Source organism: Clupea harengus, chromosome 13, assembly GCF_900700415.2.
Source record: "Clupea harengus chromosome 13, Ch_v2.0.2, whole genome shotgun sequence".
NCBI classification, from domain to species: Eukaryota; Metazoa; Chordata; class Actinopteri; order Clupeiformes; family Clupeidae; genus Clupea; species Clupea harengus.
The window spans coordinates 16,171,495-16,199,142 of NC_045164.1; the positions used below are offsets into that span (position 1 = coordinate 16,171,495).

General features: G+C 39.2%; 1 protein-coding gene across 1 annotated transcript; it reads left to right on the forward strand.

The window, feature by feature from the left end:
* On the forward strand, positions 1–27,085 carry tm9sf3 (transmembrane 9 superfamily member 3). The gene is made up of 15 exons (XM_012819039.3): positions 1–224; positions 7,349–7,544; positions 11,183–11,305; positions 11,750–11,910; positions 12,068–12,145; positions 16,940–17,071; positions 17,752–17,918; positions 18,230–18,324; positions 18,456–18,586; positions 22,630–22,769; positions 22,887–22,955; positions 23,705–23,851; positions 24,060–24,143; positions 25,096–25,172; positions 25,561–27,085. Exons 1-15 carry the CDS (start codon positions 123–125, stop codon positions 25,626–25,628), a joined length of 1,770 nt encoding a protein of 589 aa, XP_012674493.1. The 5' UTR covers positions 1–122; the 3' UTR covers positions 25,629–27,085.
* The last annotated feature ends 563 nt before the right edge of the window (positions 27,086–27,648 follow it).

The following is a 27,648-nucleotide window of genomic DNA, read 5'->3' on the forward strand; positions in this document are numbered from 1 at the left end:
TATGAAGACGTTTCAATAGGTAACGTTGGTGCTGTCAGCGGCAGAAGCAGGAAGAGGGAAGGTGGGATAGCGGGATAGCAAGGAAGGCTAACGTCCCAAACCTGTTGGAAAACTTCTGGTTAATGATAACGATGGGATCTTCTAGATGGAAAAGTACAGTAATGGTCTTACTCTCTGCCTTTAGCATGTTGTTACCAGTGAAAGCAGACGAGCATGAGCACACGGTAAGACCTCTAACGTCAGCCCTCTAGTGTTAGCTAGCTATCATACGTTCCACCGAAGATGAAAATCATCGGTTTTTCTTGAATGCCAAACGCAATGGACGGTTGTATTCCATTATAGACACTCAAACTGGCAGTCCAGCTATCCACCGGGTTTAATAATAACAGTTGCAATTATGCTTATTGAACTAACTATATCGGTATTTGAAGTAGGTACAATATAATCTTGCAAACCCCACTTGTTCACCGTGGTAGCCAGCGTATCCTGCGTATTCCCTGATGCTATGGCTAATGAGATGCTGACTAACGTCAACGCTAACTGCTCAATGCGTGGACTACATGTTCAAGGAAGCTATAATTGAGTGTTAGCTAGTATCGTTAGATATGTCATAATAACCCAGTTATCAAGCCTAAGTCCACGGTAATCGGTAATAAGGAAACGGGTATTTTGTGTAGATTAGCACAGGCACACAGTGAATGCCGTTCACTGGAGGGTTAAAGCTTGTGTGTCCGTACCATTGTCAATGCTAGCTAACTATCAGCTAGCTGTCCACATCCGGTTCGGGCCCTCACTGGTTTATTACTAACGTTACCTAATGGTAAGATTACCAGGTCTTTTCGGAGATGTAGCTCATGCCTAGATATTTTCCGAGATGAAGCCCATGACTAGCTCTGGTTTTATGAGTTTGAGATGCATTTCTTAATGCTTGTAATTCGTAATGATAAGTTTGCTATCGTGGCTATTTTAGTTTTTTTTTTTGCATAATGTTAGTTTTCATCGTTGCCTATACCAAATGTTGAGTTGGCACGTCAATTTCTACCTTTTAAAGCTTATTTGGAGCTCTGAATCGGCTGTCAGACTTTATATTTTGGCTAAAATGAACCTAATTTAAAACATTTAGAATGGGCTTACATTTTGAGCGTCTATCTTTTGGGTGCATCAAGGTTATGTATAACCCTGTGTCTGGGTATGCTGCTTTATTTATAACCGACTCCGTTTGGGACTCGTATAACTTTTTAGGAGACATAGAAGTGCGTAGAACATCAAGCTTCATGTATGCATTATGTGAAAACCCTAGTCTATGACTCCTTATCTGGAATTCTTTAACAATCCTGGTTATACCCACTCAGTTGCTTTCTGTGATTTGTGGTCAGACAATTAAAGGTGTAGTCTGCAGTGTTGGTTGTCAAAACCAAAAAGTCTTTGAGGATTTAAACCGTTGATGAAACATGAATGTTTTCTGGTGTTTTTGTGCATTATGTACATCATTTGGCCCCTTTAAGTCCCTGTTAAGTGTAAAGTAATGAATGCGAAACACCTGACACTGAGACTCTGAGACTGGATGAGTGAAATGCATAGTATTAGTATGAAATGTTGTTCTCCATTCCTTCAACCGGTTCTCATCACGGGAAGTCTAGAAACATTGTTCAAGCCTAGAAATATCTTAAACAACCAAATCCACTCAATGCATCTGGCCAGCTCAAAAGCACACTTAAGACTTCAGATGGATAGTTACGCTACACTGGTTGAAGTTTCGAGTAAATCTTGTATTTCAGATGTTTTTATATGTTCGTTTAACCCTCTGGAGTATGGGACTTGTCGGACACTGGAGCAAGCCTAACTTGACATACCTTAACAGCATTCATGTACTATATATATGATCCTAAAGTTTCAGCTTTTATATGTATTTTTTTGTATTTAATTGTTTTTATTATTATTATTCAGCAGAAACTGCCAAGTACGGATGTTGCTACTTTTGTATTAAATCTATTGTCAATACAGAATTTCCACATTATTTTCTTGAAGATGCTGAGATTATAAAAAGGTCTGGGCCAAGACCTTTGAACTTTGTAGACATAAGTGTATAACATACAGACTGTTGAGTGGCCCTCGTCATGCATATTGTGAGGCGTTTGGCACAGGTAGTCCCAAAGTTAATTTGGGCCATCAGTCTGGACAGATGATGATAGAGAAGAAAGGCCTTTTTACACTTCAGTGGAAATGTATAGGCTAAAGTAGAGCACAAAATGTAATTTTTTGGCCAGTAGATGAAAACAGTTACCGACTAGGCATATTTTTGACCAACCAAAATTAAGCAGTGGTTTTCATAACTTTATTTTTATGTATTAGTAATAAACTACCTTCTTGTGTAGTTTTTATTTCATTGTACACCACATATAGATTGGGTTCTAAGAAATTAGACTAGTTTAACTTTCAGTGTGGTTATCATTAGGCTTAAATTATTTTATCATACACTTTGTATTGTTAAACCTTGAAATTGATTAAATTAGCTAATCTTATAAACAGACAATCTCTAAATCAATAGAGGTGCAGTGGAACCTCTCGTCATAATGGACATGCCTCCTCTTGTCAATATCCCTTAAATACGCATGGATTTAGGAAGGTACTTTTATTTTGAAATGCATTCTCTGGAAGACGAACAATTTACAATTTCACGACTGAATACTATGCAGAATAACATAATGTGCAATAAGTTCATTCTACTTTCAATGAACTAACTAGAACTACAACTGTTCTGTTGTGAAAGGACATTCGCTTGACAATGACAATCTTAAGCTAACTTCACCGTTGTCATCAATCCATGTAATCACCTGACATCAAACAAATGGGACATGAAGCAGTGGCCATGAATATGAAAGACTGTGCATAACTTTATACCACCATCAGGAGGCCAGAAGAAGTGGAATTTAACATCAAGGCTTGTTTTTTTGTAATTTTATGCACAATTTTATGCAGTAAAGAAACAGAATATGCAGCACCGCTGAATTCCAAGATCGTGATATTGCGAAAAACTGGACGGACTATGTGTGTGTCCTTCCTCTCCCTCTCCTGTATGGCAAGCCAGTTTATCAGGATCCCATTTAAGAGACAGAATCATATTTTAAATGCCAGAGTGGTGAAGTAACTGCCATCATTCGACGGCCTACACCGAAATCTACATGGCGTTGGCGCTCTGTGGGTGCTCATTTGGTGCCCTGGTAGGAAAGGAAGGGAAGAGATGAATGGTAGGGGAGTGGATGATGAGACCCAAGGAGGTGCTGTTGGAAAGAGTAGAGGACCTAGAATTATCGAAAATGTTAAGGCATAACTGGTGGATATGCCAACTGTTGTAACTATTGTGTCTTAAAGGTGGAAAAACGGTGTGATGGAAGGGTGTCTGGTTATGCTGCATCTTCCATGCGGAAGATCTCAATTCACACAACACGTTATGCTGGAGATAGGAGCTGAGGTTACTGGAAGCCATTGTTCATTGTTCAAATGCGCCAACTTTTCTTATTCCGAACATACTTTTATTATGTGTACATTTTGTAAAGGTTCTTCTTTAACGCCGCTGTGGAGGAATTTTAGCCCACTCATCTTTGCAAAATTGTTTTAATTCAGCCATATTGGAGGGTTTTCAAGCATTAACTGCCGGTTTAAGGTCATGCCACAGCATCTCAATCGGATTTAAGTCGGGACTTTGACTAGGCCACTCCAAAAACCTATCTTTTGTTTCTTTTGAGCCATTCAGAGGTGGACTTGATTGTGTGCTTTGGATCATTGGCCTGCTGCATAACCCAACTGCACTTGAGCTTTAGGTCACAAACTGACGGTCAGATATTCTCCTTCAGGATTTTCTGGTTCCATTAATTATGGCAAGTCACCCAGGTCCTGAAGCAGCAAAGCAGTCCCAGATCATCACACTGCCACCACCGTGTTTGACTATTGGTATGGTGTTCTGAATGTGGAATGCTGTGTTAGCTTTACACCAGATGTAACAGGACCCATGTCTTCTAAAAAGTTACACTTTTGACTCATCAGTCTACAGAATCTTATCCCAAAAGTCTTGGGGGTCATCTTGCTGTTTTTTGGCAAATGTGAGACAAGCCTTTGTGTTCTTTTTGGTCAGTCGTGGTTTTCGCCTTGCAACTCTCCCATGGATGCCCAGTCTCTTTCTCATTGTGGAATCATGCACGCTGACCTTTACTGAGGCAAGTGAGGCCTGCCGTTAGTCTGGGCTCTTTTGTGACCTCCTGGATGATGCGTCGATGTGCGTCTTGGAGGAATTTTGGCTGGCCGGCCACTCCTGGGAAGGTTCACTACTGTTCAAAGTTTTCGCCATTTGTAGATAATGGCTCTCACTGTGGTTCGCTGGAATCCCAGAGCCTTAGAAAGAGCTTTGTAACCCTTTCCACACTGATAGATGTCAATGACTTTGTTTCTCATCTGTTCTGGAATCTCTTTAGGTTGCGACATCATGTACTGCTTTCTAGGTTCTATTCAACAGGGCTGGCAGTTATCATGCCTGGGGGTGTCTAGTGAAACTGAACCCAATTATCAATACAATTTGGTTTTAGTAACTAAAAGTGGATTTAGTAATTAAGGGGACAAATACTTTTTTCACATAGTTTTAAGTTTACTCAGGTTATCTTTGTGTAATATCAAAATTAGTTTGATCTGAAACATTTAAGTGAGACAAATATGCAAAAAAAAAAAAGAAATCGGGAAGGGGGCAAATACTTTTTCACAGTACTATGTTATTTCACTGAGTTGCGAAGGACCATGTAATTGAATTACGCTGCCCATAATAAGTAGCCGGTGTGTGTGTTGTGCACACAGCTAAGGAGGGAAACTGATGGGGCTTATGCTAAACTATATTGGTGATTGGTACACACAGGCTAAAGACAAAAAAAAACATGTCACACTAGTGGTACAGTGCCCACATGCTTAGAGTAGACTTTAGCATGGTCAACATTTTATAGGCTACAGACTAGTATTAGCTTTGTGAACTATGGTAGCCTAGTTCTTCTCCATCTACCTAGCTCTTAGAGTGAACAATATGTATGATGTATCGGCAAATAAATAGGCTACGTTTCCTACAGTCTCTTTACCGTTATTGGGGGTAAACGGACACAGGTGTATCTCTGTAGGGGTCCTATCCATGTTGACAGACTCTTATAATAGCATTTACGAGCCTGTCAGTGGCTAAAACAAGCAGTTTACTTTATGTGCCTGCTTGCCAAAGAGGATTCGATTGTATAGCTGTTATGCGGTTGGTGGTTTTAGTGTTATACACAACCGATTTTGATCGATAAAAATACATTTTCCATTACACTTCACATCTTCATTACAATAATGCAATTCCAGTGGCCCATCAGAGTTCTTATTCCTGAGTTTATGTCCTTGATTTGATGACTGCCTGGTGATTTTTGTTGCCATTTTTATGGCCCTTACTTTGCGGAGAGGGGCAATATTTAGAATTTTCTGCACTCTGTTTTGTTTTCGAAGTCTGAGAATAGCTGCTGATATTTTAATAAACAAGATTTTGATCAATTTTAATAATTTTTCTGACACCTGTAGGCTGCAGGTAACCCCCCCCCCCAACAAACCCCTCCTTTTATAAATCACTTGGAGTCCTCCAGGCATGCATCCTCATTGTGTTCTCCCTATCAATGTCAAAATGAGTTTGGTCATCGATTACCCTGCGTCTAGTATCGTCGACTTAGCTGGGTACTTTCTGTAGCCAGAGACTCCTGCCAGCATGTAGAGTATTTTGTAGCCAGAGACTCCCCCACTCTATGTACGGAGCTGTCATCCTCTTAGTCAAGTATGTTCATACCCTCTGAATGTTTGAATGTTTACTGGTTCCTTATAACTGTAGGTTCATCACTTTAGTTTGAATATGTAAATAAATTAGGGACTTGCACCTGACATTGTGATACTCTGGCTCACTGTTGAAATTATTAACAAGAGGACTAGGCTTTTACTAGGTAAAGTGTTACCGCAATGTAGGACTAGAATTAGTTTCAAACTAAAAAGCAGTAATGTTACTTAGGGCTGAACGATTAATTGCATTTGCGATTTAATCGCGATATGATAGAACGCGATTTTCTAACCGCAACGTTCGCGATTAAAAAACGTGGTCTAAAAAAAAAAAAAAAAAAATTAAATTTAAGATGGTACATTTTGCACACAGTGTTTAAAAAGTGCATGCCTACTGTTTATACTTAAAATGACTTTTTTTAAATTACTTAAATGCACAGTGGCAAAGCCACCGATTGTTGTTCTTGTTTCTGTAATGAGCAGTTAAATAAAAATGTAAAATGTGGGAAAGAATATTTTACACTAAATGTATCTAATATTGTGTTGGTCATATTTAAATCATTCATTTCGTTTTGTTTGGGAAAAAAAGAGGATAAAAAAAATCGCATATTAAATCGCAATCGCAATATTTTGGTAAAAAATCGCAATTAGATTATTTTCCCAAATCGTTCAGCCCTAATGTTACTCTTGAGGTGCCTGGCCAATCATCTGGCTTAGACACGCTGTATTGTACAGTGCTGGATTGGTTCCACTGAGCGTGTGCAGCAGCCGCTCACCTAGTCCCTGACGGTTAGGCTGGTAAATGGAGCAATCCGTGATCTTACTGCAGCCTCTGAGCTATTCTCCAGAACTAGTAGCAGGAGGAAAAACGGCCATGGTCATATCCCTGAGCAACACTTTCCCAAGAAGAAACCAGTTGATAAACAGTAAGAGAGGTTTTTGTCATAAGAGGTTGTAGGTATCCAGAAGAAATGACCCTATGCCAACCTACTAAACTAGTAATAATAATATTGCATTCAAAAAGCAGGGACTAAGGCTGAGTTCCTAAACTGAGTGTAGTCAGATTACCCAGATTGGGTTCTTTAATAAAATATTATATTTCAGCAAATTGCAGACAGTTTGCAGTTCGGGTGCCATGGGTTGTTGACCCCTGATGTAGACAAAAAATATTGATACATTTTGAATTGTCCATGACTCCGGAAAAAAAAAAATCAAGATGACTGTTTTTTTTTTTACCATATTTTTGACACTTACCCTATTTACCAAGGCCAAGCTTTTGCAACTGTTTTATTAGTTGTAATCTGAGTGTACACAAGGGATGATTTGATTGGGAAGATTGTTTGGTTTAATTACTCATCAGTGTTTACAAAACCATGTACAGTATTCTAACCACATAGTTTGTCAATACATACACATACACAGACAACCTCTGATTGTGTTGGTGCACATCGTGATTGATTGAATCTTTTTTTTTTCCTTCAAATTATAACCACAATGGATCTTTATCTTGTCTCTCTTGCAGTATACAGATAAGGAGGAAGTGGTTTTGTGGATGAATACAGTGGGGCCGTATCATAACAGACAAGAGACCTACAAGTACTTCTCCCTTCCTTTTTGTGCGGGCAACAAGAAGACCATCAGCCACTACCATGAAACCCTTGGGGAGGCATTGCAAGGTGTGGAGCTGGAGTTCAGCGGCCTAGACATCAGATTCAAAGGTATTTTTACACTTCTGTTCATTTAAACCTTGGAGCTGGATCACCTGTACGTTAAAATCCCTGTCCTAGCACTGACCAGATGTTTAAGAGTTGAAGAGACTAAAGGCATCCTCATACCTGTGTTTACCCAACTCGGAGTAGGTGTTTCCTAAACTGGAGGTTGTTAATTCACTACATTGATATCAGAGTAAGCCCTGAATGTCCCATTACTTCTCTCAGGCTTGCTTATTGTCTATGTGAAGCCATTTAACATCAGTCACAAGTGGTTGTGATCGCTGAACCCAAGACTTCCTTTTATTGGTCAGCTGATTTTGAGAAATCAGCCTGTGCAGCAAATGTTTTTTTTTGGTTGCCATGGTTGTGTAGTTGGTAGCTGACTAACTAGCTAGCTAAGGAAACGTTTAAATAAACATTAGTTAGTCATCTAACTCATGTTACAGTCTTCTCAATTTAACTTCTAAAATTATAATAGTAAAAGGTAGAAACAAGTTCATATTCACACACACTAGTAGCCAGCTGCTAAGGTGGTCCCCTGAGCTAGAGACTGCTGTTATAGAATAGTTAAAAAGCAACAAAAGGTAGAAACTCTCTGGGTGCCCGTGCAGCTTCATATGAACACAAGTTCATATTCACCTCATATTAAAATTAGTTCATATTACACACACTAGCAACTACCAACTTTGAAGATGGCTCCTTAAGATGGACATAGCTAGATTAACTGGCAGGAGGCCGTGTATGTTTTACACCTCACGAGCAGAAGTGGTTCACGCTCTGTAGCATTCTGTAAAAAAAACAATGAATGAATGAGAATACGCAGCACATTTTTATCGTTATGGAAGACTGAATGTGAATGAAGAAGTTATCTATCCTGTCTTTTTACCTATCGATACATTAATTGGTTTCATATGTGAAAGGGGGAGTGCTTTACCTGGCCGATTTACTGTGTTTGTTATTAACTTCCAGGCGGAAAAACTAATGCATTCCCATTTAAAGGCCTATGTATGGGTATCTGAGTATTAACTGCAGGGCCGAAGAAATGTTGCCATATCAATTTAATAATAATTGGGGAAATTACAGTAGTAGCAATCACTTAACTGCAACTTTATTATTGATTTCTAATGAGCAAATTATGGTCTTATCTTAATGATAGATAATCCACTTTATGGTCTTATCTTAATGATAGATAATGCACTTTGAGTAGTTTGGAAGCTGAATCCCATTATTTTGCACAGTACTACCTAGTGTCGTCCAAGTAGCCTGCTAGCAGGCATAACACATCACCCTGCTGATTATTATTTGGTAACAATTGCAATCGGGCTCACTAACAGCACAAGGATGAAAGTGAAGCAATTTCACTAACATCGCACAGGGTTTATATACTTAAGATTTATCTAAGTCTGATGCCATAAATGTTTCTAATATCAGCAAGAATAGCCACGCAATATCCACACTTGACTAAAAGTCCCTTTGTGTCATCCCAACTGCGCTTTCTGAGATGCAAGGATGTCAGTTTTACACAGTTTGACCCTCCTTATCACCTCTGAGCTCACCCAAACATAGACAAGAGGTTCCCTCACTTACGCATGTAGGTCTTACACATGCAGACTAAGTGGCGTCAGCACCTAATAATCTAAGTTACACACAGAAACACAGAAAAGCCACGGTTTACATTACCATACGGATAGTCACACATCCTCATGTGGATATAACATAAGATCTTTAAAGTGTACTGCAAACTAAAATGTGTGTTTTGAGTTGTAAACTAAATAAAATGACTGAACCGTGATGAAAATCATAAATGCTGGTATTAAGGTTGACAAACATGGCTCAACACACCAACAACACACGCTTAAAATCATCCTGAACTTTGCAAGGCTGATGCTGACGTAGAGTCAAAAGTTTGGGAGTTATCTACGTTCAACTGTCCCTTTTTCCTGGAGACTGGCACACCAAACTCAGTAGATTGTCATATTTGTACATAAAAGTTACAGAGAAATAGACACTGCAATGTTAAATCCTTGTTTTTGTAACTGAAAAATACGTCTGAGGGGATTTGCGAGGTGTCTGAGCCAGCTATCTAATGTTGGCATACTACTACCCACAAAGTAAACAGCGATGTATTGACGCATTGACGGATAGTTACAAAATTTGGGAGGTGCACGTCAGGCCACGGAGAGGTGCTCGGAGAGGGTTTGCCACGACGGAGAGGGCTCTCTGTGTCTCGGTAAACGGACGACCATAAATTACCCTTTAGGCTAACTTTTTTTGTGCACCCTTGAATTTGAGAGAAGGGAGCCACTTGGGAGCGGGATGTATTAGATTTTAACATCAGAACTATAAATTATTTGACAATTCATTTAAGAGGTTTCAGTGGGTTAAGTCCGGGCAGTTCTTGCCAGTAATAAAGGGTGTTCCACAAGGATCCATCTTGGGTCCTGCCCTCTTCACCATTCATATTAATGATATTGTCTCTTCATTGAATGGCTGTCAAGCCCATCTTTACGCTGATGGCACTATCACTGCTGACTCTTTAACTAGCCATGCAACTGCATTCAACCTGCCACTTTCCTTTAATGCTCTTCGGGAAGCTCTGATAATCTGAAACTAGTACTTAATGCAAATAATCAATAGACATATTTATTATAACAGTTTGCATATATCTACTGCAAATGGATCTTTGGGAGTCACTAAATATAAGTATTTTGGCGCGTGTCTTGGCAAGAAACCTACATTTATATTAGGGGTGGGAATCTCTTGGCACCTCACGATTCGATTCGATTCCGATTCAGTGGTCAACGATTCGATTCTAAACCAATTATCGATTCTAAACCGATTATCGATTATCAATTCTAAAACGATAAAACGATTATCGATGCATGTCGATTTTTAAACATTTGAGTTTGCTACTCAGAGTCTCAAATCACTTCCTACTTTGTGTTTGATAATTAAAGAAAATCAACAGATGAATTACCTTCTCTATTTTTTATTAGAGAAAAAGCTTTTCCTTGTCACAATTATGACTTTCAATGAACAATGCAATAATCGATGCAGCTTGCATTTCAACACAAAATGGATGTGTAAAAAAAAAAAAAAAAATTAATTTTTTTTATTTTTTATTTTTTTATTAAAAAATCGATTATGAACTTTTCTGAATCGAGACGGAATCGTTCTAGAGATAATCGAGAGAAATCGAAAAATCGATTTTTTCCCCCACCCCTAATTTATATAGACAAACTATATCTTTTACACAAACCAATCCAGCTAGAAAAAGGATTGTTGAAGCAGCTTTCATGTCGGTGTTTGGGCTATGGAGATGTGTTGTTTTATTTGTAATCTTGTCATCATTGAAAATATAGGCTAGCCTCAATGTATTCCAGAGAATTAAGGTTGAATTAATGGATGAATGAAAGAAATCTATGTAATTTTTAATTTAAGAGTGTAGGCCTCCCACCCCTCTCTGCCCTCTCTCTCAGCCCTTTTGACCACTTCTAAGCTGGGGTGAAGTGTGGATGGGGAGAGAATAGTGTACTATATAGGGCAATTACTGTCAAGCTATTTTAAAAAGCATGGAAACATGAATTCCTATATATTTTTTTGCCTCACGATCTCTCTCTAATGTAACCGTGTTTTGTCCTCAGATGAAGTCATGCAGACAACATACTGTGAAATCGAGCTGGACAAAGCCAAACGGGATGCTTTTGTCTATGCCATCAAGAACCACTACTGGTATCAAATGTATATTGACGACCTTCCAATTTGGGGTGAGAATTACTTTTATTGCCTTATTGTCTTCCCACATTTATTTTAAGTCAAGTGAAGAGTAATGGAAATGGCTTTAAGGATGTGTACTTGGCACTATACTGAACTGTTTCATTTCTATGTATGGTTTCTTTTATTGCATGGTATTACTGCACGGTTGGACCAGCCTTGCATTGCAGATAATGTTCTTGTTGGGTTGAATGCATCTTTTTGACTGTTTGCTGATTTTGATACATTTAAGTACACCAACATTTGGGTACCAAATGGTACACACTGTTGTTTACGAATAGCTGTGAGTTTACCGTTTGCTACGTTGTCACATTGTTCATAAAGTTCGTTTTGTATAGGCTTATTTTCTTCCACCTCTATCCCTTTGACACCATGTTAACTCATTTTAAAGGAAGTAATATTACCAATGTGTCGGTCAATGCACTTTGTTTAAACAGGCATTGTTGGAGAAGCGGATGAGAATGGAGAGGATCATTACCTCTGGACCTATAAGAAACTGGAAATTGGATTCAATGCTGACAGGATTGTTGATGTCAACTTGACCAGTGAAGGGAAAGTTAAGCTGGTGCCAAACACAAGGATTGCTATGTCGTACTCTGTGAGTAAATTCCAGTGTCATTATATTGGTAGAATTAACTGTATATCCGCTGAAAACATTACAAGGTTGCCGAATTTAATTTATTATTAAATTATTATTAATTGTGTATGGAAAAAGACTGAATTGAAGGTTAACATTGTCGCTGCTTTCCCCATAGGTAAAATGGAAGAAGTCTGATGTCAAATTTGAGGACAGATTTGATAAATACCTTGACCCATCCTTTTTTCAACATAGAGTAAGTGAATTTTACATTCTTGGGAACGCAGAACACAAAACCGTCACAGAACAGCAAAGTGATCAAAACAGCTATACACAAAGCTGTAACGTAAGCTAAATAAGATCAATAGTATTTTTTTTCTAAACATCATGGATGAGATGTCCTTCCTGTGAATAGGTCTATGAGGCACATATTTCCTTTTTCTATCCTGTTTGGTTTTGGCGACTATTAGGGGTGGGACTCTCTTGGCATCTCACGATTTGATTCGATTCCGATTCAGAGGTCAACGATTCGATTCTAAACCGATTATCGATTCTAAACCGATAAAACGATTATCGATGCATCTCGATTTATCTTCATTTTTTTTATTAGAGAAAAAGCTTTTCCTTGTCACAATTATGACTTTCTATGAACAATGCAATAATCGATGCAGCTTGCATTTCAACACAAAATGGATTTTTTTCCCCACCCCTAGCGACTATGATGTTTGTAACTGGTATTCCCGTTAGTTTTCTGCCCCTTGGTTTGTGCCACGCTGTGGCAGACTGGCTGGTGACATGCCAACTGGTCTATGACTCAAAAACACCAGGCAGTACATGAGGCCAGATAGATGGGAACAGTAACCTGCAAAACTGGATTACATTGCAAGCAAAATTTAGATCAATTTAGGCTTGAATCTCAGTTCCAAACTTCACAGCAGTTTCATACAAATGTGGTGACTGCATTGACAGGTCCAATCCAATTTCTTATTTTCTTACCCCTACCGATTGTTTGCTAGTGCCTCCGTTTTCGAGTTACCAGTCTTAAAACGAATGCTTTGCCATTGAATACATTGAAATAATGTTATCCAATGAAGGAAAGAAAGTATCCAATGGTTACTTTGTTTTCTGCGCGCCGATTAGCAATATAGCATATTTTGCAATGTATTCTGGAAAATGTATCATACCATTTGGTTTTGAGTGTGCTTTTGAAAAAAACTAAATTTGAAACGCTGTGTAGCCCTACCACGTTAAGTAAGCTTGCTGTTGGCGGACACTTTATGTTTGCTAACTAAACTAACTCTAAACTAGCTAGCTATCACAGACATTACTTTGTCATTTTGTATTCATATGAGCAGAACATCAGCTCAAGTATGGGCTTTAATTAATCCACAGTGGTAGCGGTTTCTTTATTTTAAAATGACTGCAGATGAGTATCCATGAAGTCTGTTATTCCAAGCTAAGACTGCCTCATCAGTCTGCCTAAGCCCTGGTGGAGCATAACAAGCACGCTACACATGATCAGGATGGAGGGGTCAGAGTCCATCTCAGAGCTGTTAGGAGGAGAAATGGTGCCGAAAAACGGAACTACTACTACTACTACTACTAATTCTAATTCAGAAGAACAATAGCTTGATTGTGCAATCACACTAATAATTAGATGTATTTACTCCAGGGAAGAAAAAACAGGTAGCATAACCAAAAAACTTCATGAGGGGGTAAGGCTAAAAAAAAAAAAGAATGTTTTTCATGAGTGGAATCTGTCTTCATTTATTATTTAGCCTTAGTCACTCCATAACTAGGCAAAAACAGGACTACATATGCTTCCCTAGACTGTTTACCAAACTATTTACAATAGGGAAAACAAAAGGTAGGCTCCACTGGAAACTTACAGAACGTACCACATGGTGACACAATAGGGGAAATAGACCAACACAGCAACCACAACAAGCTCTCTTTTTCACCGAGCACAACAGCTGTCTGAAGTAGGAGAGGGGAGTCCTCCCATGACAAACAAGGACACCTATTTGCCATGCATAATGACCTGCTGAAGGAGACGGAAGCGGAGAGAAACAGAGGGCACACCCATAGTATACACAGACAAGAGTAAATGCACAATACATCCATAAATGCATCCATAGATAAAATAAGTTTGTTGTATTCCCACTCATGATCGAGACTGTTTCACGGCACAGTTTACGCAGTGTTCTGTTATTGGTAAGACTTAAAGATAAAAAGAAAGAAAGAAAAAACGACGAAAAAAACTGCCATACTGACGAGCTGACCTATCCTTTTCTTCTCAAGTTTCCTGCTGATCAATACACCTGTTAAATGATTGGATGATCAGGCACCAGCAAATCTCACATGTTTTGATCCTGCTCTAAACCTGGCCCTTATTGGTCTGCAATTTGACACACAAAAAATAGACCCTGACGCTGTGATTGGGAAGCTGTGAGCACAACAACTTCAGGAGCTATACCAAAAATACCAAACAGATGCCATCGCATTTTCATCTCTGCTGTCAGACAACTTCTTTTGCTTTGGACATCTACCAACCCACCAACATATAGACAGTGTGAATGTAATGGCCCAAATAATGAGATTTCCCATTGGTGGTTCATGTAAAATATTTCAAAAGTATGACGGCCCTTTTATTATTAACTAACCCTGACCTAGCATCTAAAAACCAAATCCCTGCGCCCCTGTGTAATGTACTTGGTAGCAGGATGCCAGGGCACTGTATCCAGAGGGTGTAGGCTATTTCTATAAATTCTTGGCCGATACCGATGTTTAAAACAACAATCTAGCCGATACCGATATTTGTTTATTTCGTTTTTGTTATTCATTCACCCTTTTGTGCCAGGAAAATAATTAAATCATTATTTAAAAAGCACTATTTTAAATTATTTCAGCCCTTTATCACTTATCTTTTAATGAGCACAAATTCAGTTTAGTTTTACTAAAATGTATTTAATATAACCTTCTGTTACAGAAGACATCCAGCTAAAAAGCCTTTATAACTTTCAATCACCAGTGCACAGTCTCTCTGTTGCAAACAAATAGCACATTGTGCATACTATTAACAAAAACAATTCATTCATGAACTCTACATTCCATGTCCATATAATCAAACAAACACCATTTAACCCAACAGAAAATAACTTCACACTGAATAGCTATTACATAATTGAAATGTGAACAAAACAAACACCCCTCTGACATAATGCCCCGCTCCCTCCACAAGTGGCATGATGTAAAAGTGTTATCCCTGCGCGAGCGCGCTTTCGCGTTGGGACCAGTATGTGAGAGCGTGAGAACAAGGAAGTGTGAGTACATGTATGTTCACCAGTTTATGGATGTTATCGCAATGCGAATGGCAAATGGATGAGAAAGTGGGTACCCAGTATAAATCAGTATAATTTAGCAACAGTAGAGGTGTATGAAAATATTATGTATGATTGATATATATCGCGGCAGAACAAACAATACACCAAACTCGCGGTAAACACCCGACACAATACACCTTCACACCGTGAAGCAAACAAGCAACACAAACCCACAAAACACCCAACAACACTTTCAACAATGTTCATTGATCACATACAATTCTGCGTGCGTGTGTGTGAGAATGAATGGCGTCTGACGTCTCTTACTCCCGCATTCGCGGTAAACTGAGTAACTGTACAGTAACGCAGAAAACATACCAATGAACATCGGCCAATGCCATCGGTGAAAGTTTATTACCGATGCGTCGATGGCAGTAAACAAGGCGAATATTGGCCGCTACCGATGTACGGCCAATACATCGGTGCACCACTAGTTAAAACAAATGCTGAACAACAGTGATAAACTGTTTTTGTAATTCTAGGGGATTCACCAGTCTTGGGTATAACATGAGCATGAAAGTTGTGAGTCACTCCCTTAATATGTACTATTAAATGTCCATCTAACATTTATGATTACTATTGGTTGTTATCAGAAGTTGACAGTAAGAGGGCGAATGGCATTTGAACACTGAATATGCAGAAGGGCATGTTAACACCCTTCCCTCTCCTAACACAAATGATTCAATTAAATGTTCTTTAAATAGTGCCAACAAACAATGGAACTAGTCTCTAGGTGCATTACAGAGCCCAGAGTCTGAACCCCTTAGAGCAAGCACTAAGGCAACTGGGACAAGGATATCCTTTCCACAAGGGAATGCCTGGTAGACAAGAAGCTGAAACTTCCACACCAATTGCACTATAGACTAATTCTTGCCTGTCTACACATACCAACATGCGTGTTGGCGCATTTTACATGCCATTTTAAAGGTCCACATGCATTCACTGAATGGGTAGGCCTACAAAGGGCCACTAAGAGTTCAGCCTAAGAGCTCACTAGTACACAGTCAACTATTTGTGACTGGCCATGTAACGCTTTGTGTTACAATTGTGTTGCGTTTTACCCACCATAACCATTTATCTCATTGAATTGAATACAACAAATAGCTCGTACTAGCACACAGAAAAGTAAAAGGATTACGCTTGGACCTGGGTGGAATTTTATTTACAGTGAACTTCTCTACCACTGAAACAACAAAGTCTTAAACATGTGAATAGATCAACTAGGGAAGGGGTGTGTATTTACGCTGTCCTATGCTGTGAAGAATGTGAAAGAGATGCATACCTGAATATTTCACTTATTTATGGTACTTTTTCAAACAATTATTTTATTTGTCAATGGATTTATTGAAAGGAAAAGCCTTTAAAGTTTCTGTTAATGCTATTATCACGTTGGTATGATTGGAATCGAGATTCATGATAAAAATTGATATCATTTTTCTTTGCGCATGTAATATCCTCATTGTCTTATTCCTTCCAATCGAATCAGTTAATCAAACGATTAACAGCACATAATAATTTTTTTTATTATAATTTTTTTATCTACAAAATTGTAAGTGAATTGGCACACTTGCCCTATTCCATAACAAGGTCTTCTGTTGTGCTTGTGTGTGTTTGGTGATGTGCTGCTAATGTCCAGTGTCCTTCTGTTCTGTTCTGTTCTTTAATAGATTCACTGGTTTTCAATATTCAACTCCTTCATGATGGTGATTTTCCTGGTTGGTTTGGTGTCTATGATTTTGATGAGGACACTACGGAAAGACTATGCTAGATACAGCAAAGAAGAGGAGATGGATGACATGGTACGCCATCGCTGCCCCTCTTGGCAACCTGGTCTTGATTGAGTTCATGCAGTGCATGCAGAAGCGTCTTAATCAATGGGTTTTAAGGAATTGAATTGTTGTATCCATGTTCACAAGTTAACAAGTAGTTAGTTGAACTTGAAAAAGGATGGGAATAGGGGATCCGGTAAGTGAATCGTGCAAAGATCAGTGCAACTAGTTGAGGTCAACAACAATAGGGGCATAGTTAATGGGATTTTAGTTTTTTAATGATTGTATAATAACTTTGTGTGACGCATTGTATGCCTGAGGGTAGCAGGAATCTATTAGCTTACAGGTCTTTATAGCCACAGTCCCTTTTCAATCATTTTACAAGTCACTGACACCAGTGATTTGAGCTTGTTTTTAATGCAAAAATATGTAATAAGTAAAGTTTTCTGTCATTGTCAGACAAAAAAAGTGAGCACATACCTGCAAGATTCTGGTGGGATTGTAATGGAACTGGTTTAAGTTGGACCCTGTTTTTGTAGACTCCGGAAAAGAAAAGGATAAACTGTTGTGGAGGTTTTTTCCCCACAGGCTTCCACAAACTATACAGTCTAACAGTATATAATGACAAAATAAGTTTAGGATTCATCTTGACACTTTCTCTGCTCAACCAATGTAACTATATCCATATTTGTGCTGTTTTTCTCTTCCAGGACCGGGATCTTGGAGATGAGTATGGATGGAAGCAGGTTCATGGCGATGTGTTTCGACCATCCAGTCACCCCATGATGTTTTCTTCACTGATCGGCTCTGGCTGTCAAATCTTCTCCGTGTCTTTCATCGTCATTGTGGTGGCCATGATTGGGGATTTGTATACCGAGTAAGTTCCTTCTTCAGTATTATTACTGTTTCAGAACCTTCTAGAACGCCAGCATTCAGAACATACTTTAGAATACTCCATTCAGTCCAGCTCTTACTTCAACTTAAGCCATCTCTGCATGCTTTATGTTCTGCTACCTGAATGTTGTGGTGGCCATCTTCCTTCACATATGTAACAGCAGTAGGTTGGTGGCAAAACCAACTGAGATTGGGTGGCAAAATAACTCTAGAATTGCAGAGAAAATGTTGTATAGGTTGTGTTTTTAGCGTATTGGAGTGTTTTGTAAGCCTTTCCTATCACTGTGTCTGCAGGAGAGGATCCATGCTGAGCACAGCTATCTTTGTGTACGCTGCCACATCTCCCGTCAACGGTTATTTTGGTGGAAGTTTGTATGCCAAACAAGGGGGTAAGCAGAGTGTTTGTTTGTTTGTTTTTTACCTGTAATGTTTCTCTGAATCCCAACAGCCCTCTTCACATTACAGTTAAAAAGGAATTGCCCAGATGATGTGCGCTGTTGATGTTTGTCCACTGTTCTAGGAAGGAGATGGATCAAGCAGATGTTCATAGGGGCCTTTCTGATCCCGGCCATGGTGTGTGGTGTGGCCTTCTTCATCAACTTCATTGCCATGTACTACCACGCCTCTCGGGCCATCCCCTTTGGTACCATGGTGAGTCTGCATCAGCCTAATAGAGCTGCTCTCTAAAGGATGGTAAACATCCTGGACACATTGATTTGATAAATGTTCAACTAAACAGTAGCCTGTATTTGGGGCAGGCTTGTATTAGGGGCAGGCCTTTATTTCTTACGGCTCTTCAGAATGTTCAAAAAAGTTCAGTTGATTTGAATGGGGCACCCCAATGTTAGCAGGTCTGTAATTTCTTGATATTCACCACCTCGAAAAGTTAATGACCGCTGTCATTGGCAACGGGTTTTGTGTTTCTAATTCACATCTTTCATAGCATTCCGCAAGAAGTCCGTCATTTAACGTAGCGCAAAGTCATTGTAACTTGAAGTCAGCAAGTAATGGGTTGCTACGCAACACCTAGGACGTTAAAGTTGTATTGGCCTGAAGAAAAAAAAAATCTTAGCGGAAATCACGAAACGGCAACAAAATCATTAAAAAGAGGTATTTTGGAGGAATGTCTATCGTTTAGGCAAGTAACTGTATAATAACAAATTCGCCTTGTAGGCTGAAACATTTATTTTTTTATTGCAAACAGCCATGAAATTAGCCAACAACATTAAACATGAGGAGAACATCTATTTATGAAATGCATTCAATTAAATTGTGATGTCTGCTTTGTGCTGGACTGATGCTGGTAGGCTACAGTAAAATAGGCTACCGGTACCTTTTTTATCATCCATTTCGCCGTATCGCGCTCACCATTCACTCAAACTGTAACGTTAGCCTACAAGCCCAAGCAGCGTGCCTATTGTTTTGCTTCCGGTCTAGCTAGATCCGGCGTGGTGCTGTAGTGTTTCTAAGGTTACTAGTTGTTGCAACAGCATGTGAAAAAAACAACACAGTTTGTGAGGCCAAAAAGAAGGTTAATCTAATTTGAATGCAACCCACATTGCACATGCATGCAAACACTATAAATCTAAAAAGCATTACATTTTCTGGTGTTCTCTAAACTTTTGCTTTAGGCAACAACACTATCTCCAGCCATAAACAATAATAAACATAAACAATTAATCATTTAAGAGAATTTCTAAATAGTAAATGGTGTGTGTTTTAACATTGTAAAGTTAGGGCAAATTTGGAATGTGAACAGGATCGTGAACAGGATAATAGGTTCTTATTTTCTACACCAGATAGCTAGCAATCTAGCTAGCTAACTTCTTACAACTGCAGCTAGCCCTTTTCTCCTTAATACCTACCTTTTACATTTTTTGATCATCCACCGTGTTGCAACACATAAAACACCAGCACTTGAATATTATTCTGTGCTGTCCCTGTCTATATTGTGTACAGTTCGTTTTATTAGGAACCATTGCCTAGCACTCACAAGACCACAACGTTGAAATCAGAACTTTATTAACTTCAGACACTGTATCAGCAAACAGCTATGGACAAGTTTCTGATTCGTAAAAGTCAGGCAACAGATGCAGCAGTTGCGAAGAAGCCAAAGCTTCACAAATATGATGAGAGCTATTTGCAGTTTGGTTTTACCGCCACTGGCATGACTGAGCAACGTCCTCAGTGTGTTTTGTGTTCCGAGGTGCTGGCAAATGACAGCATGAAGCCATGCAAATTAAAAAGGCACCTCGACACCAAACACCCTGAGTTCAAAGAGAAGCCTGTGGACTTCTTTAAACGTAAGCGTGATGGCCTGCAGCAACAAAAAAAACACCATATCCAAGCGGTCTCCAAGCAGTGTCTGGAGGCATCGTATGTAGTTGCTCATAGGATTGCTAAGCTTGGCAAACCCCATACAATTGCCGAAACACTGATTTTGCCGGCCGCGCAAGACATGTGTAGAATAATGATGGGTGACAGTGCGGCTGCTAAACTCAGTGTCATTTGACATAGGTATTGCGCTATCACACCGAATATCAGAAATGTCCAGTGATGTCAAAGAGCAGCTAATTGACTACATTAAAATCAGTCCTTACTATGCACTGCAGCTGGACGAATCCACTGACACTGCTGGACAGGCCCAGCTTCTCACTTACGTCAGGTATGTGCGGGAAAAGGAAATTGAGGAGGACATCCTGTTTTGCCGGCCTCTTCAGACCCGTACAACCGGGGAGGCAATATTTAATGTCCTTGACTCGTTCATCCAAGACAGTGGTTTGGGCTGGGGAAAGTGTATTGGCCTCTGCACAGATGGAGCGTGGTCGATGACAGGCCGTGAGCGTGGCCTCGTAGCTCGCTTCCAGCAAGTTGCTCCACTTGTGCAATGGACACACTGCATGGTCCATCGCGAGGCCCTTGCTGCCAAGAAAATGCCACCGCTCTTCGAGTCAGTGCTTCACCAGGCCGTGGAAATTATTAATCATATTAAGGCTCGTCCACTTCACTCCCGTTTGTTTGGGGTCCTCTGCCAGGAGATGGGGTCAGGGCACGAACAGCTGTTGCTGCCCACTGAAGTTCGCTGGCTCTCCAGGGTGTTACAACGGCTGTATGAGTTGCGAGAGAAGGTAAAGTTGTTTTTGACCGAAAGTCAAACCGATCTGGCGAAGCACCTGGATGATACCATGTGGCTTGCCTCTCTCTCCTATTTGGTGGATATTTTTGACCGGCTGAATGGCCTAAACCTGTCTTTGCAAGGCCGCCAATCTAACGTTCTGCTCCTCGTTGATAGAGTGAATGCCTTCACACAAAAAAATTGCTCTCTGGCATGGCCACATCAGTTCTGGAAACTGCAACATGTTTCCCAGCCTTGCAGACTTAATTGCCGATGCACGTGGCACTGATTTCTCCTCTCTCCTCCAATCAGCTGCTGATCACCTTACAGCGCTGAAGAATCAGTTTGGGTCCTATTTCAAAGAAGACTACCGTTCATTCGCCTGGGTTCGGGATCCATTTATCTGTTCAGCAGACGAGCTGTCAATAGACATGCAAGAGCAGCTAATTGAGCTGAAGAGTGACAGTAGACTTAAACATCTGTTTACCACCTCTTCTCTTTCGTCATTCTGGGTAGCAATGATGCCGGAATACCCTCAGCTTTGCGACTTAGCCTTTTCGCGTCGACATATTTGGGTGAGGCAGGCTTTTCAAAACTGACTGCGCTTAAAACTAAATACCGCAACCGCGCACAGATCGTGGATGACCTGAGGATATGTTTGTCAAACATTGCCCCAAGATTTGAGGACCTTTGCAGGGCAAAGCAGGCTCATGTCTCACATTGACAGACCTGTAAGATTTTTTTTTTGTAAAGATCACAAGAGGCCCATAATAATAACAACAGTATCCTAATGATAGCAATAAAAACACCTATTATAATTATGATAATAATAATAATAATAATAATAATTGGTTGATAATCATTAATTATAATAATAATCCAAAGATGGTGATAATAATGATGATTATAATAATAAGAAAGCATGCAGGCTCACATAGCTGCTAATATTAATAGCCTAATAATTATAATAACAATAATAATTATAAATAGTAATAATAATTGTCTGTATGGGCCTAACAATAACATTAGCCTAACCTTGACATGTCAGGCCTATCAATAACAATATTCTATCTATCTATCTATCTATCTATCTATCTATCTATCTATCTATCTATCTATCTATCTATCTATCTATCGTGGTGTAGTTGAGGGCGGTGGCGGGGGGACCCCAACTACCCCTAACCAGCTTTGGGGGGGCCCAGCTTGCAAAAGTTTGAGAACCCCTGTTCTACACTGTATGTTCGTCAGAGAAAGTGTATTTCAAAATAGTAAATGTTACAGTTCATAACATTAAGTAACATGGCTTTTAACATTATCATTTTAACATCAAGCAAACTCTGCTCCCACACTTCACTCGGCCTTTGGTGGTGAAGCTGTTGCCATCACTATTGTTTTCACTCCAGTAAAGTTGCTAGTTTACATGTCGGAGCATTCCTTAGTTCATGGTTGTTTTTAGGCGGTTCTTAGGGCTTGAAAACATAACCAAGTATTTCAATGTTTGTGAATTTATATTTAATGGAGTATGCAAAGTCAAAGTTGAACATTGTGCACCCTGTTTTCTGTCACGTCTGTTTTTTAGGTTGCAGTTTGTTGTATTTGTTTCTTCGTCATCCTCCCCCTCAATCTGGTGGGCACCATCCTGGGGAGGAACCTGTCTGGGCAGCCCAACTTCCCCTGCAGGGTGAACGCTGTCCCAAGGCCCATCCCAGAGAAGAAATGGTAACGGAGTTTAATACTGTGTCATAGTTACCAGCGTGTAGAATGTGAAAAAAAAAGATGTCTGTGACCATGCTGTTTTCTTTGTACAAATGTAACCCTTTCTCTTCATTTGGCCAGGTTTATGGAACCAGCTGTTATTGTGTGTCTTGGTGGCATTCTACCATTTGGGTCCATTTTCATTGAGATGTAAGTGTCCGGCACCCTGCATTTCATGAAACACAAACACATACATAATGTCAACCTTTTTTCTTTTTCTTTTTTTATACTTTGAATTTAAGTATCAGGCTTGTATTGTCTGCGCTCATCTTAACAGATTTAGCATTTGAATGCAAGTAATATATTTCATAGTGTTAGTGTTTTGTTGGCTGCATGATGAATTCACTAATTATCTGCTGTTTTAAACATGCAACATTCAGTGCACCACAGCTTTTAAAGTTATGTATTATTAACTTAAACTATGAACAGTGGACTTTTGCTTTTTTAGTATCGTATTAGGCTTCTGGTGATCTAAAACTGACTGCTCTCATTTCTATATTAGCTTTGCTTTGTTGGTTCTGGATAAATGTCTGTGTGTAAGTTGTAAGCTGTGCTATCTGTATGCTATATTACTCATTGTGCACTTGAGCCAATACTATATGGTGTGAGCTGAATATACATGCAAATGTCATCAATGAGGCCTGAAGATATGGATTAGATTCTAATATGTCTTATTTCCTGTTTAGAAGGGAACCAGAGATTTCTCAGTATTTTAAGGTTTACTATGTTCATCTTCCAAACCTTAGCAGGAAATGTTCATACTTGGGGGGAACGTTGTTGTTCCATTCAGTTCAGTTTACAATCCTGAAGTAGGCCCAAAACACCAGAGAGAGAGAGAGGAAAAGCTCCATTTCTCAGCTTCAGTAGAAATGTATTCATGTGTTTTCACTGTTTCTCAGGTACTTCATCTTCACCTCATTTTGGGCCTACAAGATTTATTACGTGTATGGCTTCATGATGCTGGTCCTGGTGATTCTGTGCATTGTTACTGTGTGTGTGACCATCGTGTGCACATACTTCCTCCTTAACGCAGAAGACTACAGGTGGTAAGCACCGCCTCGTGAACACTTACATGAAGGGAACACAATCTTCTTTTCTTTTCTCAATTTGAATAGAAGTAATGAACATTGTTTGTGTTTCTGTTTCACTGATAGTTAATGTGTGTGTAAAGAGAGACCGCTGTGAAATCTGTGCATCCAACTCATTGCCATCCAGTGTTGTGTTAGTATTTAAGTCTGAAACTCCTCTTTGCAGGCAATGGACAAGCTTCCTGTCTGCTGCATCGACAGCCGTTTATGTGTACATGTACTCCTTTTACTACTACTTCTTCAAAACAAAGTAAGGGGACAACACACTGTTTGAATCATTCTTCATGAATCATCTTATAGTCTTGCTATTGGCTACTGATAATGATAATGATAAGTAAGGGATAATGTATAGTCCAACGGTCCAACTTGTTTCGTCCTGAAGGGATTTATTTTTTCGATAATGACCACCGGACTACATTATCCTGCTTTTATTCGGTTACTTGCCGAAACGATAGACATTTCTCCAAAATACCTCTTTTTAATGATTTTGTTGCCGTTTCGTGATTTCCGATAAGAAAAAATAGTTATTCACGCAAATAGAACTTTAAACTTTCAGGTGTTGCGTAGCAACCCATTACTTGCTGACTTCAAGTTACAATGACTTTCCGTTACGTTAAATGACCAGACTACTTGCGGAATGATATAAAAGATGTGAATTAGAAGCACAAAACCTGTTGCCAATGACAGTGGTCATTAATTTTTGGCAGCGGTGAATATAAAGACCTCAGACCTCTTACCTGCCGTGTAAAGGTGAATTCCGTGATTCTGGCAAAACATTGTTGATATTTGAACTCAACAGCCAATCAATTTACACCAAACCCTTCCATGCTCCTGAAGCAATGTGTTGACTGGCTGGAATAGTCTATGGCTCGGTCCGATCCACTTTACAGATCCAAGACTGTTTGAACACAAGAGTTCAGCTAAGAGGAGAATTGGTGAATTTCACAGGAAGTGTATTGGATTAGAAGTGTGGATTGTGCCTTTAAACCTTTCCAATTAATTAATGCAAGATTTAAAATCACTGTATATCTATGTATCAGACAGATTAGCTATGTGAATATATATTTGTGTGCATTCTTGTCTTCATTTCTTCCAGTATAGACATAACAACAGTTTACATTTGTTAGCTGATTTCACAAATCTCTGAATTTTGATTGCAAAAGCAAGTTGTTAAATGACAAACAATTTGTATCTGTCTGTAGGATGTACGGGTTGTTTCAAACGTCCTTCTACTTTGGCTACATGGCTGTGTTCAGCTCCTCACTGGGAATCATGTGTGGTGAGTCGCCTCAGCACACCTCAGCATTCATTAGGCTGAACATTCACAGAGATACATATTTATAGATTTCATATCAGAGATACATATATATATAGATATCATTTCAGAGATAAATATATATAGATATCATATCAGAGATACATATATATTTATAGACATCATATCAGAGATAAATATATATAGATATCATATCAGAGATAAATATATATAGATATCATATCAGAGATGCATATATATAGATAGATATCATATCAGAGATACATATATATATAGATATCATATCAGAGATAAATCAATGTTTTGTTTTGCTGTCGTCACATGCCTAGGTCTGTCTATATCATGGCTATTGTGTTCAATCAAATCCAAACTGTTTCCCTCTCTCCCTTAGGGGCTGTTGGATACGTGGGAACGAGTGCCTTCGTGAGGAAGATATATACCAATGTTAAGATTGACTGACTTCCTTCAGTCACAGAAATATTTGGACACATGAAAGATCCCAAGGTTTTTCCAGAGGCAGGCAACACTTGTTTTCAAAAAAGTGATTGTGGAATCTTGTATAGATCTTAATTCATTTTCTGGATGATTTGCAATTAGATGACAAGTGCACAGAAAATAGGAGAACAGTAATGTTTAATTCTTTCCTAATCAGCTCCTTCCAATCACTCTTTTCCTGTAGTCTAAAGTTCCTCCGGTTCATTTCTAAATATTTTAACATGCTTCCCTCTTTCTGGCAGATGCCTCACCCACCAACTGTGAACATAGTTTTTATTGATGGAATAATGTAGCTCTCTTCAGTGAAGAGGCCCAAGTATATTGAAAGCCTTTATTCTATTTTCTGAGACTGTTGGAGAGTTGGGTTTGTGTTTGGATTCTGTAGGTCACATAAGAGGCATCACACACACACACCATCTGTAACCTTTCCATCCATTAGGCACACACTAGTTCACGTTCCAGTAACATTTAGTTCTCTTTCCATCCGGTTTCAAAGTTCCTTTAAAGCGACTCAGTCGATCAACAAGCGTTCACAGCAGAACTCTATGGTTTCTTCATGAGAATAAAGGAAGGCTGGAAAGGTTTTGTGGCAAAAATGCCTCCCAGTCTGATTTCTACATGTTCTCATCTGCTCAAAGATAATATATGGATGGGGTATATGTAAACAACCTTCATAATGTTTGTTGGATGTAGATTCCCAAACTATTTTGATGTACAGATGTGCTACAAGGGGAGTTTTTTTTATATTATTATTGCTATTACTATATTTAGTCTTTTTTGGGGGCGGGGAGGGGAGGGGTGTAGAGGCACTATTGGGCAGGTTGGCTTGGTTACATCTTGCCTGAAATTGCATGACATTTTCTCCTTGACAAAGGTACTTCAGAGTCTCTTTTTGGGCCACATGACAGAGCGTTGCCTACGCCATGTGCACTTCTGTATCCGACTAGTCCTGCACACAGATGTAGTCATAAACATGGGGAATGGGGAAGTCTTTGTAAGTTTGTGTTTTTCCTTTTTTTTTTAATGATTTAAAGCTTTAAAACGCTCTCTGTGTGTTGGATAGCTGAATTCCTTGAGCTGTCTTCGGTATCAGGGAAATGAATTATTGTCGTGAATGTCATGAGAAATGGCATTCATGCTGATTTTCAACAAATGATACTGCACAAATTCAACTCAGTGTAAAATTATTTAGATGTTGTTCCCGACAGTGCTACATCGTGCTTAAAATGTGTTTTATATTTCATGTAAATACAGTAGGTATAAAAAAAAAATAATCAAAAGTGGCTTTGCCAGTTTTAAGACTACAGTCCTGATTCTCTTTCATTTCTAAATCCATCTGGCATTTTCCTTGGTTGGCAGGACATTTTAAAACCAGATGTGAACTTGTTGTAAAAAGACGAAAAATAAACCTAATATCTGTATATAAGATGGGTGTGTTTCTTTCTGACAATATCATCTTGTCATCATTGTATCTGACCGTAGTCTTTGAACTAGTCCTACAAGTACTTTGACCACTATCTTGTACTAGGGGGAGAACAATCAGAAACATGGCAGATGAAATCATACATGTATCAGGATGAGCATGCAAGCATACATGTGGTAAATGTGTAGAATACATACAAACATGGTACATACATGATGCATACAAAATACAGGATAAGGTGAGGCGAGAGCATTCAAGTATTATAGGACAGCTTAGTGGGTATACAATGTGCTTAGAAGTTTGAGAAACGGATGCCTCATAGGTCATGACCTAGTAGCTTTAGTAGGGCTCATAAAACACCAATCGGCAGTGAAGAGGCTCTGGAATGCTGGCCTGCTGGGCAGTTAAAAATTAAAAAGCCGTATTTGAGATCGGCTAATGAAAGGAAAAGACGACAATGAGCGAAATGAAACGGGTGCTAGGCAGAAGATTGAACATGTTAGACACATCTAAGTTGAGGTGTTTAGATCACAGAATGAACTGTGAAGCACAGAACAAATG